Source organism: Sturnira hondurensis, unplaced genomic scaffold (genome assembly GCF_014824575.4).
Source record: "Sturnira hondurensis isolate 20B ecotype Veracruz unplaced genomic scaffold, ASM1482457v3 Scaffold0017254, whole genome shotgun sequence".
NCBI lineage: Eukaryota > Metazoa > Chordata > Mammalia > Chiroptera > Phyllostomidae > Sturnira > Sturnira hondurensis.
Genome location: NW_028089885.1, coordinates 2439585 through 2454112, shown reverse-complemented (window position 1 = coordinate 2454112; position 14528 = coordinate 2439585). Strand labels below are relative to the sequence as shown.

Genomic DNA, 14528 nt, shown 5'->3' with positions numbered 1-14528 from the left:
AGTGAGTGTGTTTGGTGACAGAGGTTGTGGTAAACTGGTGAACGAACGCTGCAGAGCCCACCTGAGGTGGTCACCTTTGGGGGCGCTGCTTGCAGCGAAGGGGGTGTAAGCTGATCGGTGTGACCAGTCGGAAAACCTGTGGGCCACAAAAGTGCCCTTCAGAGGAGTCCAGAAGTGGCTCCCATGTGAGGCTTGGCGAGGGCTGGGCCATGGGACCTGATGTCCTGGGAGGGGTCTGGGAACAGAGCTAAGAAAAGGCCGAGGGATGTGGCTTTGTGATTTAGCCCGAGGAGAAGGGGGCTTCTTTTTTAAAATTATTTATTGTTGTTCATTACAATTGTCCCCTTTTCCTCCATTACTCTCCCCTGTGTTGCCCACCCCACCTCCCACATTCAATCCCACACTGCCCCCCCCACCCTGTTGTCCTTGCCCACAGGTTCCCTTATGCTTGTTCCTTGACTTGACCCTTCCCGGAAGAAGGGGTGTCTGTCTTCAGATGGGGAGGGAGTGTTACTCTCTGTGACTAGACAGTCCCCAGTATCAGGGCCTGTGTTGCGGGGTAAGCTGCTCTCTGTCCTCATTGGCAGGCGCAGTGATTGGGGTGGAGGCGGTCAGGGGCTTTGCCAGGCCATTTGGGAGTCAGCCTCAGGATGGGCAGTGGAGGGGAGGGAGCTGCAGCAGTCTCCGGGCTGGGACGGGCAGGTACAGGGTGCTGCTCATGGTGGCCGTGACTTGCACCCGGGCTGCTGTGCTGGCCTGTGCTCTTTACCTCATCACATCCCCCTGGACACGTGTATGAGGACTGTCCCTGATGGCAAAACACTAGAATTTGGGGTCTACCTCTCTATAATGGCTCTGGCCCCCCCTCCCGGGACAAGGACAAGTGTGTCCCAGATAGCATTCAGAGCCCAGTCTCATATCATTGGGGAGCGAGCTGCTGTTTTGTCCCTTCTTTGCCCTGGGGTCTTTGGCCAGTCTGTTGTGAGGTCTGTGCACCGTAGGCAAGGCCAGTGCACCTAAGGTCCCTGTTTGATGCCTGCAAGGGGCAGGTGTTGTCAGCTGGGAAGCTGCTGGGGCTGGTGGGGTGCAGACACTCCCAGGCGGTCGGCCCTTCAGCCCTGCTCCCCGTCTCTCACACAGGCTGCTTCTCTGCTCACACAGATACGTCGTTCGGAACGCCACCCGGCTACGGCTGTGCCGCAGACCGGGCTGAGGAGCAGCGCCGCCACCAGGATGGGCTGCCCTACATCGACGACTCGCCCTCCTCCTCGCCGCACCTCGGCAGCAAGGGCAGGGGCGGCCGCGATGCCCTGGCCTCTGGAGCTCTGGAGTCCACCAAAGCGGTGAGTCCCGGCTAGCAGGCCCGGTGTGAGGTGGGCTTGGGCTCAGCTGCAGGCCAGCTGTCCGTGCTTATCCCTGAGGCTCCCTGACCTGCAGCCGCTCTGCTCAGGGGCAAGTCCCAAGTAAGTGACAGAGCAGCCAAGGTTGGTGTGGAGTCACTGAAACTCCTTCCTCATTCCTTCATCGGGGGCACAGGGACCGCCTTGCTGGGCGCATTGAGCGGGGGGATCATGGAACTCTGTCAGCCATGCTGTGGGGGAGGCAGGCAGCGCAAGCCGAGGGGCTGCAGGCGTGGCCCCAACAGTGGTGCAGAGCTGGGGTGCCTTCGGTCTAGGTTCCCAGCCCCGCACTCCACAAAACGCATTTGCTCCATTTTACCACCAGGGGTGCTGATGAGGACCCCACCCATATGTCTATGGTGGTCTTTCCCTGTGATCGCAGTGCCACCTGCACTCCACTGATGTGGCACTGAGGCCCCGGGGTTGACTGGCGCGTGCAAAGTGGCACGTTCAGCAGATGCCCTTGGGGCAGCCCTTGCACTGGCTGCTCTCGGGGCCACACAGCCCTGGGTTGTCCCATTGCCGGTGTGCAGCCCCGCCTGGCACAGAGCCCTCGCCGCCCTCTGCAGTGCTGCAGCTCAGGAGAGCACGTCCTTGGGGCAGGCGGGCCTAGACGTGCGCCCCTGCCTTTGAGGCCAGGGCACCCCTTTGACCTCGAGCTTCCTTCCTCCTCGAGAAGATCCCAGCCCCTGGGGCAGACTGCCCCTCTGTTTCCCTGGTCCTTTTGCCCCTGGTGACACCCCCGACACCCCCGCCCCCGCCCCCCCACCTTCTGAGTAGCTTGTTTCTGGGTGATTTCCGCCCCAGATTTAAAAATGAGGGGAATCTGCTTCATTTTTGTCACTGCAAAGAAGAACTAAAATTGTGTCTTTTCGCTGCCGTTGCCTCTCTGGGCTGGTGTCTTGGCGGCAAGACTGCTTCTTACTTACGCTCCTGTGGTTTCTACAGACCTCGGTTCTGGGCGGGCTTCTCGTGCTGAAACGTGAAGACGGGAGGGGAACGCAGCATGCAGCACACACCTGCCCCGGGGGCTTCTTGTCCATTGCCTGGTGCCACTGTTCCCAGGTGCGGGACCCAGGGTTCCGAGAAGTGAAGCAGCTTATCGAGGCCGTGCAGCCATCACATTGGAAGCCTTCCCAACTGCTCAGTGGACCCTTTCCTACAACTTCCTTGCTTTTCTCGGTATACCCCCCTTCTTACTATGGAAGTGTGGTTTGGTGCAGACAGGGATCCTTAGGGCCCTAAGTAAGTACGTGGAGTTCTGAACTTGGGACAGGTCCTCCCTGTCCATCTACTGTCCCTGAGGGCTCTTCACCTGACACGACCTTGCTCCTCCTTCAGGCCCCTGGAGCAGACTGCCGTGTCCTCCCTAGGCCCCAGGCCCTGTGCAACTTGGCCCCCCAACCCCAGACTCCTGCCCTCAGACCCTCATCTCCACCGCCTTGGAGACACTGGGAAGAACAGGCTCTCGCTGGCCATTTCTGTGACCTCTGCCCCCTCTTGCCTGGGAGGGCAAAGCTGGCACCCCTGTCCCAAGTAAAGCAAAGCAGTGTTACGGACCCTCCCGGGCGTCCGGGGCCAGAGCTGCCAATTGGCTGGTGACTCCCTTCAGCAGTGTCAGGGCAAGGGCAAAGGGTCCAAGCATCACCCGCAGCTGCTTGTCGGCATGGGCAGTCCTTCCTGGGGCTCTCTATTGTCCTGGCAGCATCCCGTCCATCCGTTCATGGGGGGGACATCGAGGCATAGAGCAGGGAGCTGACCTTGTGGAGCAGCCGGTGCTCACCTGGCTCTATACCTTGTGACAGTGTGACTCCGCTCCTCGTACTCACCTTCTTGGCCCTGTCCCTGGGGTACCAGCAAGGGGCAGGCCCAGAGACTGGGCTCAGCCAGGAGAGGCGTATGCGACCCACACCCACACCTTCTCATGTGCAGGGGCCCCCAGTGCGTGGTGGAGCTGGGTGGACCCTCCAGCCGGGGGCCCCTTGTGGGCATGCAGGGGCCCGGGAAGCATGTGGGCCCCGTGCAGCTCTGCAAATGGGGCCTCGCCCACGTGCTGCCGCGGCAGGTGTCTGGCAGGGCCTGCAGGTGCTTTGGGGGTTTTTGTTGTGTTTCTTTTTTCTTTTCTCTTTTTGAAGAATCCAAAGTAAATGCATAGATGCAGTTGATCACCCCTCCTCTGAGGTCAATTTTGCATTTTTACAAAAGGAACTCAAAGCTGGCTCAGGTGCATTTGAGGGCAGACAGGCCTGCCTTACACTTTTGCTGCCGGACAGCCCTGTGCTTGGTTTATCTGGTCGACAGCTGTGGCCATGCAGCGGAAATTATACCTCTGACTTCTGCTTTTATCTCAGCAACCACAGGTTCATTTACTTTTATGATTCACTTGTCACAGACGCTCTGACTCTCGGGGGGCCCCAGTGAGGCTCTGTACCAGGTGCAGCAGGATCAGTGTCACCCATGTCCCTGTGACTCAGCTCAGCTGCATTAGCCAGCTCGAAGGCCCTGACTTACAAGTGTTAGTGGTGGCCTCCCCTGTCTTCTCTGCAAAGTCTGGGAAACCAGGTGTTTGGTGCCAGCCCGGGCTGTGCCCTCTCTCCTGAGAGCCCGTGAGCTAGTTTAGGGGGTGGGCACAGGAATCATGCTTCCGCTCTGCATGCTTCCACCTCTACTTCAGGGACTGGTCCCCCAGCATGGGATCCTGTGTGGAGGTCAACCTCTGTCCTCTACTGGCTGGGCCCCAGGACAGTGTCCAGGCACAGCCCCTGCTCATGGTTCTTCCTCAAGCTGTGCTGGCTTTGAACTCCCAGCCGGGAGCAGCCTGCCCCTCATGGCTGGGCTTTTGTGCCCTGGCCACCCCGGCTTCCCAAGGTTGGGGATGAGGGGTACCCTGCACACTTCGGCTGCTGCCCCTCCTCAGCTGTCCTTCAGCTCCCGTGGGCCTGACAGCTGGCTGATAGGAGGTGGTTCTGGTCACCGGCGTCCCTCGCCCAGCTTTTCCTACCTGCCTTCACCCCCAGTTTGTTTATCTGCTTTCAGTCTCACGGTTTGTGTTGCTCACTTGCTCCCTTTCCCCGGCCCCCTGCCCCGTCTGGGCAGCAGCAGCCGCCTTCCCTTCCCAGTTGCCCTTTTCCTCCGGCTTCCTCCCACCACGGTGTTCCCACCATCACGGCCCTGACTGGACTCACGTGCCCTTTCCAGAACTGGCACGTATGCAGGACGGGGTTATAGGTCACCCTGGTCCCCGCCCTGCTCTCTGCGCCTTCCTCTTCTGCGTTCTTCCTCCCACCCTCTCTTCTGCAAGGGCAAGTTGGCTGGTGTCCCAGCTGCGCCTCTCCGATGCCACCAGCCCTCTTCAGGGATTCAGGAGAAGATTCTTGACCTGAGCACGGGTGCCTATGCCCCCGAGTCTCCTCCCAAGCCCTGTGAGGTGCCTGGGCCAGACGTTCCCCTGAGTTGTCCATGCCCCTCAAAATAGGGAGAGCTGGCCTCAGCGCCATTCTGCCTGTGGTCTTTTCCCTCCCGGTTTTCCAAACCATGTGGGTGGGAACAAGGCACAGTGCTGCCACCAACCCACAGGAACACCAGCATCTCGTGCTGGGTGGGGCTGTCATCCCTCTCCCACCCCACCCCCGCACTCACAGTAGCAAGATTGTTCCTTGGGGCCTGCGGCTGGGTGGGTGGCTGCCACTGCCTTTCACCTTCCCCTCTTCCCTTGCTTGGGCAGAGGGCACCTCAACACGGTGGGAGGCACACGCAGGGTCGGCTGAGAGCTGCTTCCCCCGAGTGCTGCCCCGCTCATGGCGTGGCTCGGTGGGCTGAGGCTAGAGGAGGCGCCAGGGTCCCTGCCCTGCCAGTCTACGCACTGTGTGCACCGGACCCTCTGTGCTCCGGCAGCACTTCGGGTCCCGGAGCAGGCTGCACTGGCGGTCTCACCTCCTGGGACCTGCTTGTCTCACAGGGGAGGGTTCCAGGAGGAAGCCGCAGCTTTGCAGGGCTGCGGCCCACACGGGCCCGGCATGGAGCTCTAGATCCATTCAGTGACTCACAGTGAATCTTCACGGAGCACTTCTTACATGTTCCAGACACGGCACTGACACGGGCAGTTTCAAGGTCAGGCTCAGCGTGTCCCAAAGGCTCCCTCCCCCGCAGAGCCACAATCCAGCACGCTCGGGGAGGTGGCCCTGTGGTGTGGGGCCTGGGTGTCCTTTTCTTAGAGTGGCTGTCAGCCAAGGTCCGAGTGGCTGGTACCTACATAAGCATGCCAACAAACGTATGCATTTGCATGCACCTTGCTCATTTGTTCTTTGGGATTCCCAGAGCAGACTGGAGGTCCAGGAGGCTCTTTGGATAATCCCAGAGGCAGCGAGGATGGGGTACAAGCCCCAGGGACACAGAAAGCAGAAGTAAATGGGATGTAGGGACTGGGCCCCTGCCCCCGGTTTACACCCAGGCAGCCAAGCATCGGGCAGAAGGAGCTCACCTGGCAGACCTGGCCCTGCAGCCCTGTTCCCCGACCCCTGGCCCCGGGTGCTCCCTGTGGGGCACCGAGTGCCTCTGCGTCACCAGGCTGGAGAGTTGGAGGGACGTCAGGGTTGGGAGCACAGAGGAGCCACACAGCTGGCCCTGAGTCCAGACTCGATGGTGGCACCGCAAGGCCCTAGTTGGCCTCAAGTTTTACCTTGGCACCAGCGTTTCTCACCTGGGGTTGACTGGGGCCCAGGGGGCGTGTGGCAACATCTGCAGAGGTTCCCAGCTGTGCGTTGCTACTGGCACATGGTGGGCAGAGGCCAGAAATGCTGCTCAGCATGACCCTACAGGGCACACGATGGCCCTCCGTACCCCACAGAGACTCCTCCAGCCCCAGATGTCGGGGCACCTCGGGCCAGGAGCCTGCCCCCAAGCAGGGGGTCCCCGGGGAGGGTTGGGCAGGGAGTGAGTGTCTGCAGAGGCAGTGTTCCAGTCCCACACCTGAGGGCAGCCACAGCGGGGGCATCTGCGCTCCTCTGCCGGCTGGGAAACCTGGTGGAGGAAAAGTCGGGCTGTTATATCACCTTCTGTGAACTTGGCTCCCCCCTGCCCCCGGGACTAGCATGCGGACTGGCCAACCTCTAACGGCAGACTTTGCCCACCGGGGCAGTCATACGGCATGTTCAGTGTCTTAGCAGCAGCATCTGTGTGTGTTTCCCGGGGCGGCCGTAACAAGGTGCCACAGGCCAGGGGAGCTTAAATGACATAGATTTATTTCTCCTATTTCTGGAGTCTGGAAGTCCAAGATCAAGGTGTTGGCAGGGTCGGTTTCTCCTGAGGCTTCTCTCCTTGGCTTAGAGATGCCTGTCTTCTCCCTGCATCCTAATCTCCTTTTTTTTACATTGAGATATTGACATATTGGTTTCAGGTGCCCAATGTAACCATTCGATTGATGTCTGTGCTGTAACGTGGTCACCACAGTGAGTCTAGTTAACACCTATCACCTCACATAGCTACAGATTTTTGTTGTTGTTGCAAACTTTGAATTTCTACCCTTGCCCTGACCGATGTTGGCTCAGTGGACCAGGTGTCATTCCACAAAGTGAAGGGTCACTGGTTCGATTCCCAGTCAGGGCACGTGCCTGGGTTGCGGGCCAGGTCCCTGGTTGGGGCGCATGAGGGAGGCAACTGATTGATGTTTCTCTCCCTCTTTATCCCTCCATTCCCCCTCTCTAAAAATAAGTAAACAAAATCTTTTTTAAAAACCTACTCTCTTAGCAACTTCCAAATATAACACATAGTGTTATTAGCTGCAGTCCCCACGCTGACCATGACCTCCGAGGACTTGTTTATTTTGTAGCTGGAAGTGTGCAACTTTTGGCCACTAAGCTCTTCTTGTAAGGACACCAGTCCTGTTGGATGAGGGCCCACCCTGAAGTCCTCATTTTAGTCTGATGACTTCCTGAAAGGCCCCAACTCCAAACGCTGAGGCGCCGGAGGACACACTGCAGCCCACAGTAGGGTCACGGTTGGGATGGGAATGCGGGTGGTGTCCAGCTGTGGGGACTCGGCCCCTCACATCAGCATCCAGTGACGTGCAGCTCTGTCTTCCGGAGGCAAAGGCAATAGAGCAGTACTGAGCGCGGGGCCCACCTTGCTGAAGCCCACCCACTAGAGGGTCCCTGCCAACAGAATGAGAAGAGCAGATTCCAAGGACGAAGATCCTGAGCCCAGGGAACAGGGTTGCCCTTAGGCAGGTGGCAGCAGCCCCCAGCTCTGCCCCTGTGACCAGGAGGCAGGTGTGTGGAAGGAAGCAGAGCTGCCTGTCCCTTCGGTCCAAGGGTCAGGTGACAGTGGCAGAGAATGCAGGCAAGGAGTCACGAGCGGAGGAGGGAGTTCGGGTGGCTGTCTGGTAGGTTCCGATGCCCCCTCAGCTCAGCCTGCCCTGGGGCCGCCAGTCCTTGCTTGTGGGCAGAAGGTGTGGAGGAAGGCCTCGCTCAGCTTACTCAGCTCCACACTTTTCAGTGTTAAGACCAAGGGCGGCTCTCAGCTTTGCTACAGACCCTCCAGAGTTTGCAGTGACCACAAGCGAGTGGCTGACCTGCTGGGGTACCTGTGACACCCTTTAATTTCACCTGAAACAGTCTCGGAGTCTTGTCCTCGGGTGGACAAGCCAGCCTTCCTCTCTGAGACAGGCGACCTCAGACAGTGTCTCCCAGGTGTGACACTCTTATCTGTTTCTCCTACAGAGTGAGCTGGACTTGGAGAAGGGCTTGGAGATGAGAAAATGGGTCCTGTCTGGAATCCTGGCTAGCGAGGAGACTTACCTGAGCCACCTGGAGGCCCTGCTGCTGGTGAGGAGGTTACAGGGTGCTGAGTGGGGGTGGGCAGGGGTACGGGGAGCTCTCTGCTCACACAGCCCAGGCTGCAGGTCAGCCGGTGGAGCCCGGGGGCACCCACTCTCCTTGGAGTCATTGAGACACCTGTGGGCAGGTCAGAACATCCCACTGAAGTAGAAGCTGGAGATCCCCGCGGATAGCAATGTAAGACAGGTGGCAAACCAAGCTGGCTTTAAATTTTCATTTTCTGTGGGATTTCAAAATAAAAGCACAGATATCGCATAACCACAATTTTCTGTGGCCATACCATGCACCCAACAAGCAGTGAGCCCCCTGATCGATGCCACCTTACCCACCGCCTGTGCCCTCTTCCAGCCCATGAAGCCGTTGAAGGCCGCTGCCACCACCTCCCAGCCCGTGCTGACGAGCCAGCAGATCGAGACCATCTTCTTCAAAGTGCCTGAGCTCTACGAGATCCACAAGGAGTTCTACGACGGGCTGTCCCCCCGCGTGCAGCAGTGGGGTCACCAGCAGCAAGTGGGCGACCTCTTCCAGAAGCTGGTGAGCGCGGGCGCACAGCGGCCTCCCGGAGCCCGGGCTGTAGGGGCGGCTGGGGGTGGGGGTGGCCTCCCCTGAGACCTGCAGGTGTGGGCTGCCAAGGGCTCTTGGCAGAGTGACATCAGAGTGGCAGTGTCAAGTAGGAGTCTGGGGTGTGTCTCACCACTTCAGGTGACAAAGGTCAGGTTGCAAGCAGGAGGCTCTGCCCCAGCATCCACGCTGGGCCCTGGCACAGGAGCCGTCCCCGTTTTCATCAGCCTGAGTCCTTCCAGGCTCCCCTCAGTTTTCCTCAAGGTGCTGGGTCTCCAGGCTGGTCCAGCTGCCCCCCGGAGGGCGGCTTTGGACCAAAAGATGCTGTAGCCGGGAGAGCAGGACTCGTGATGAGTGTGGGGTGGGGGTAGACAGAGCACGAGTGGGAGGAGAGCGGGGGCTATTATACTTTATTTCTTTTTTGCAGTTACCTGAATTAAAGGCTCTTGAATCACTTGCAGAATTTAACTAAGTGCTGTGGGGGCAGGTGGGGGACTTGGTCCATAAAAATCAAGACAGTGGGAAGGAAAAGCACCCTCGGCTCTGAAGGAGGACCCTGGCAGAGGAAAGCAGTAGAAACAGAACTTCCCACATCAGCCCGTGGGAACCGGGGGCGCATTTAATGCTGGAGACTTAGGCAGTGGTGCCCTGCATCCTGCAGGACACAGGACTCGTCCTTGCAGACAGGCTGGAGAGATGCAGGGGGTGCTGGTTTGTAAACTGGGGCGCACAGACCGAGGGGCAGCCTAACGCTGCGTGTCAGTCCAGTTCCTGAGTAGTGGGGCTCAGGGTGCAAGGTAGGGGTGCTGAGGCAGCCCCGTAAGGCAGGCCTCATCTTCCCATCATGCAGACAAGGAGACTGAGGACGGAGCTCTCTTGCCGGGACTTCCCCCTGCCTTTCAGGAGCCAGAGAACTGAAGGGCAGGTGGTGGTGGGTGATGGGGTGGGGGGGCAGAAGAAGGATTTCTGAAAGGCTCAGTGGCCCAAAACTGGCCACAGATCCTCTTGGCGGAGGTGTCCGCGGTGANCAGGACTCGTCCTTGCAGACAGGCTGGAGAGATGCAGGGGGTGCTGGTTTGTAAACTGGGGCGCACAGACCGAGGGGCAGCCTAACGCTGCGTGTCAGTCCAGTTCCTGAGTAGTGGGGTTCAGGGTGCAAGGTGGGGGTGCTGAGGCAGCCCCGTAAGGCAGGCCTCATCTTCCCATCATGCAGACAAGGAGACTGAGGATGGAGCTCTCTTGCCGGGACTTCCCCCTGCCTTTCAGGAGCCAGAGAACTGAAAGGCAGGTGGTGGTGGGTGATGGGGTGGGGGGACAGAAGAAGGATTTCTGAAAGGCTCAGTGGCCCAAAACTGGCCACAGATCCTCTTGGCGGAGGTGTCCGCGGTGAGTCACAGGATGGGAGAGGCCCGCCGTGAAGGCAGGCCAAGCGCCTCTTTGGCCTTCGCTGACCACAGGGCCTGAGAGGAGCCAAGGATGTGGCTTTTAAACAGTGAGTGGGTAGAAGCCAGCGATCAGATGGAGGGGCTGGTAGGCCCCGTGGTGCCGACCAGGCCACACTGGGACGGGGACTGACTGCATGTGGGGTGCACCCTTAACCGCGATGGGATAAGATGGAACTTGTTCAAAAGGAAGAAACAATTCAGGGACCTGTGGATGGAAGAGAAAAGTCTCAGACGGGAGCTGCCAGATGGACGTTTGTCTCTAATGTGTGCGGTTCGTGTGTAAAAATGAGTTCCCCCATCTTCGCACTCCCAGCCAGTCTTGTTAGGTGGAGGCTTGTGTGTGTGTGTGTGTGTGTGTGTGTGTGTGTGTGTGGTGGGGGCGTCTGGATATAAGCCTGGCAATTGTCCGGCAGAGAGGCCTCTCCCTGTACCGGCCGCCCCCATCCTCGGACAGTCCCTGGAAGGTATGTGCAGGCCAGGCCCACGCAACGGGGATTTCACCTCTGAGGATCCCCAGTTCGGATTCCAAGGTTACCTGGGCCTCCTGTGCTCATGCACTTTCCCAGGTCACGGGGCCCCTGTAAGGGCACAGAGCATGGCCATTAATGAAAAGGTCTGGGCCAGCCCTCCGGGCCCTCAGACGCGGTCAGCTGGACCCTGGATTCGCCTTGGCCTGGGCTTGGGCTCCGGCATTCCTGTGCGAGGCCCAGCTTTCCTGTTGGCCGTCCCCCCACTTCACTGCCCTGGGACAGAGGTGCAAGAAGCCCTGGCCCCATGGCCAGAGAGCGAGGGGCTGCGTTTTGATGCAGGTGCCCCCATCTTTAAAGCGCCCTCCTTTCCCTCCGTGTGATGTGTCAACAGGTTTGAGCCCCGTGGGAGTGACTCAGCCTGAAGCCTCCTGGGCCACAGGGAGCTGTGTTATTGGGAAGAGACCCAGAACCGGCACTTCCCAAATAACATTCTGAAATCACTTGGAAACTTTTTTTTTTTTTTAATTTTTAATGGTCTGATGAATGCCAGAATTCGGAAAGTTTTTCTGGTTTTCCTGCTGTCCTGGAGCTACCTTTGTGCACCAGACGTTGCCGCAGGAAGACTGGGGAGCCAGGTGGGGCTGCCGGGAAGTCGCGCCCCAGTCCCTGCGTGCTGAGTGTTCCCGAGTGCCCACCCAGGTTCAGTGCCGGGGTCTCCCCAGGGACAGACAGGCAGGCAGGTTCCTGCCCCTGTCCCTTTCTAACCAGCCCAGCAGGGCTGACCCAGCTTCGCTCTGTTGGGTTGCCCGGCTGGGCAAGCCTGAGAACCAAAAGGGCCCGCACCTCCACGCCCTTTGCCGTGGAGGTGCGTGGTTAACTGTGGCCCCTCAGGGTCCTGTTTCTGGCTGGACTTTAACAGCTCAATGTTTTGTGGTTCTGTTCCTTTCAAACTTCCTGCACAGTTCTAAGGACAGCACGAAGAACTCCCACATGCCAGGCATGCTGGTTGTAGCATTGGCCCTGTTTGCTCTGTCTTTTCCTCTGTCACACACGTGTGCACACGCACCCTGACTAGTTTGAGAGTAAATTGCAGGTACCTGCCTTTTACCCCTACACGCCTCACTGTGTAATTGGCGAAGGGCAAGGGTGTGCTCTTCCCCAACCCACGGCGCTGGCGTCCAATGCGGGGAGTTTCACACCGATGCAGTGCTGTCCTCCAGTGTGCAGTCCGTGTGCACACTTCTCCCGAGCTGGCCATCTGTTCTCTGTAGCGTTTCTTGTTCCTTGATTCAGGATCCAGTCCAGGGTCACAGGATGTACTTGGTTGCCACATCTCCTTAGTTTTCTTCCATCTGTGCCAGTTCCTTGGCCTTTGCTTATCTTCCATGGCCTTGACATTTTTTTCTGGAAGCCTAAAAACCATTTTGGGTCTGTCTGATGTTTCCTCAGGAATAGATTGTGTGTTAACAGGGGGAAAAAATTCCACGGCCGTGTTGTTGTGTCCTTCCCGGTGCGTCATGTCTGCAGGTGCGTGATCTCCCATTGTCCCATCACCGAAGCAGCTTGGTGTTTGATTGGCTAGAAGTGTGTGAATGGATTGCCCGGAACGGCTCCCAAGCCACGTGGAAGACAGGAGCTCCTCGGGAGAGGGATGCCCCTCCCACAGGCCCGCCTTGGTGAGCCGGCTCGGCCACAGTGCGAGTGGCTCAAACAACAGCAGTCTGTTTCCCCACAGTCCCAGAGGCTGAAGTCCAGGATCAAGGTGTCAGCAGGGCTGGTTCCTCCCCAGGCCTCTCTCCTTGGCTTATGTATAGATGCCCATGGTCTCCCTGTGCATTCACATGGTCACCTCTCTGTTCGGTGTCCAATTACCCAGAGACACCAGTCCTATTGTATGAGGGCTCACCCTAACCCTTGTTTTAACCTGAATCACCTCTCTTGGCCCGGTCTCTAAAAGCAGCCACATTCTGAGGGGCTGGGTGTTAGGGCTTCAGTTTGAAGACATGCAATTCAGCAGTGACCTTTCTTCAGGACTTGGCCGTCAGCTCTTTAGAGAGGCTCTCCTGGCCACATGACCTGAAGCAGCCCCATCGCCCCCCACTCCACCTCTGCTTTCAGCCATTTCCCTATTATGTGTCTCTTCACTTGTTTAACTGTCGTGTCCCCCCGGCCAGCACCGTGTCTGAGTAGTTCACGACTATGGCCGTGGTGCCTAATGCAAGGCCCTGTTTGGGTGGGAGGTGCTCGGGGCCCTGCGGAGGCGGAAGACGGGAGAGAAGGAGGGGCTCTGGGTTGGACTGTGGGACTGAGGCTGAAGAGACTAGCATGGGGGGCAGTGCACAGCGTGGGTGCAGGGTGGGCAGCATCAAGAGGCTGGGCAGGGCCTCCTGCAGCCCCATGGGAGGCGGGGCCAGGAGGTCAGAAGGCGCTGAGGCTGCCTGCTTACCCAGCATCTGGGATTGTCATCTGAAGAAACATAAAATTCAGTACAAATGCAGATGTGAGTAGAAATAAAATTTAGGTTCCGCGCAGAACAAACGGCAGGATTGGTGAAGCCTAAGGTTTCCAGGTCCTGCTCGGCCGCAGGGGTAGGCACAGCCCATGGGTCGCCAGAGTCACTGGGGTCCGTCCTGCCCCTCCCCAAGCCTGGGTTTCTGGTGAGGATGAGGGCTGGCTCCCCGCAGCTGCCTCTGAAGCTGACCTGGGGCTCAGAGGTGGTGGTGGGGGCACCACACACATTCTTCCCCCTGGACGTTGTTACTCACTTGAGTGGCTGAGCCGGAAACCCCCTGTCAATGCCTTTGGTTCCACAAAGGCAGAACAAAACACCTCTCGCCTTGCGGCCGGCAGGTCCCGCACCTGTCAGGTGTGCAGTGTGACACCTGGGCCCTCAGCAGGTCAGGGAGGCTCTGGTCTGAGCAGAGACCCCCTCCAGGGATGGTTAGGCTGCATGTGCCTTCTGTGTCTGAAGGGATCAGATGTGAGTAGAGCGCTGTGCCCACCACAGGCTTGGGGGGCTGAGACCCTTGTCTGCCTTCACTGACAACCTTGAACTTTAGCTGCTGCCAAGTGGCACTATTTAAATGAGTTGGGTGGGAGGAAGAAGCAGCTGTGGAAGGGAACCGTTACCTGTGCAGGCGTGAGTCACTTCTCACGTCGCTGTGGGAGAGGGAAGTCAGCCTGGGCATGGGGAGGAGAAGTGGGGGGAGGGGCACACTGAAGCCCTGAGCTGTCAGACCCCGCCTGCACTGCCCGCCGAACCTGCGCTTTCTCCAGAGCCACGCACAGAAGCTCGTTTCTCAGGAAGGTGGGGAGCAGTGGCACCTGTCTCACGCCTGTCCCATCCTCTCTTCCTCCCCGCAGGCCAGCCAGCTGGGTGTGTACCGGGCCTTTGTGGACAACTATGGAGTTGCCATGGAAACAGCTGAGAAGTGCTGTCAGGCCAATGCTCAGTTTGCAGAAATCTCTGAGGTATGCACGACGCTGTTCCGACAGGTACACCTCTACCTCCTATGGGTAGCCATAGGCTGGTTGTTGGTACCCCTGACTTGGGAGAACAAGGCGCATAGAACTGAGGTGCTGTTGTAAACAGACAAGGAGCTTCCAAGATTCCTGCCCCCAGGACCAGGCCCTGATTCTGGGGCTCCGTAGGGTCCCCCACACAGATGCTCTGTTGCACTATCTGTGCGCAGTGCGGGGTGCCCACAGTTGTTCACAGAGGTTTGGACACGGAGTTCAAAGGTCGACTTTGCACCTTGCTGCTGCAGAGGAGGCAGAAAGGCATCACGCTCTGGTCTTCCTCTGGCCTGCCAGTGACCT

At 58.6% G+C, this 14528-nt stretch overlaps 1 protein-coding gene across 1 annotated transcript in view; it reads left to right on the top strand.

The window, feature by feature from the left end:
* Positions 1 to 14528, top strand: part of BCR (BCR activator of RhoGEF and GTPase) — a 104293-nt gene that overhangs the window by 50386 nt on the left and 39379 nt on the right. The window contains exons 2-5 of the mRNA XM_037067469.1: positions 1162 to 1343; positions 8117 to 8221; positions 8582 to 8767; positions 14073 to 14180. Coding sequence (XP_036923364.1) covers positions 1162 to 1343; positions 8117 to 8221; positions 8582 to 8767; positions 14073 to 14180 — 581 coding nt within the window. The remainder of the gene's footprint in view (positions 1 to 1161; positions 1344 to 8116; positions 8222 to 8581; positions 8768 to 14072; positions 14181 to 14528) is intronic.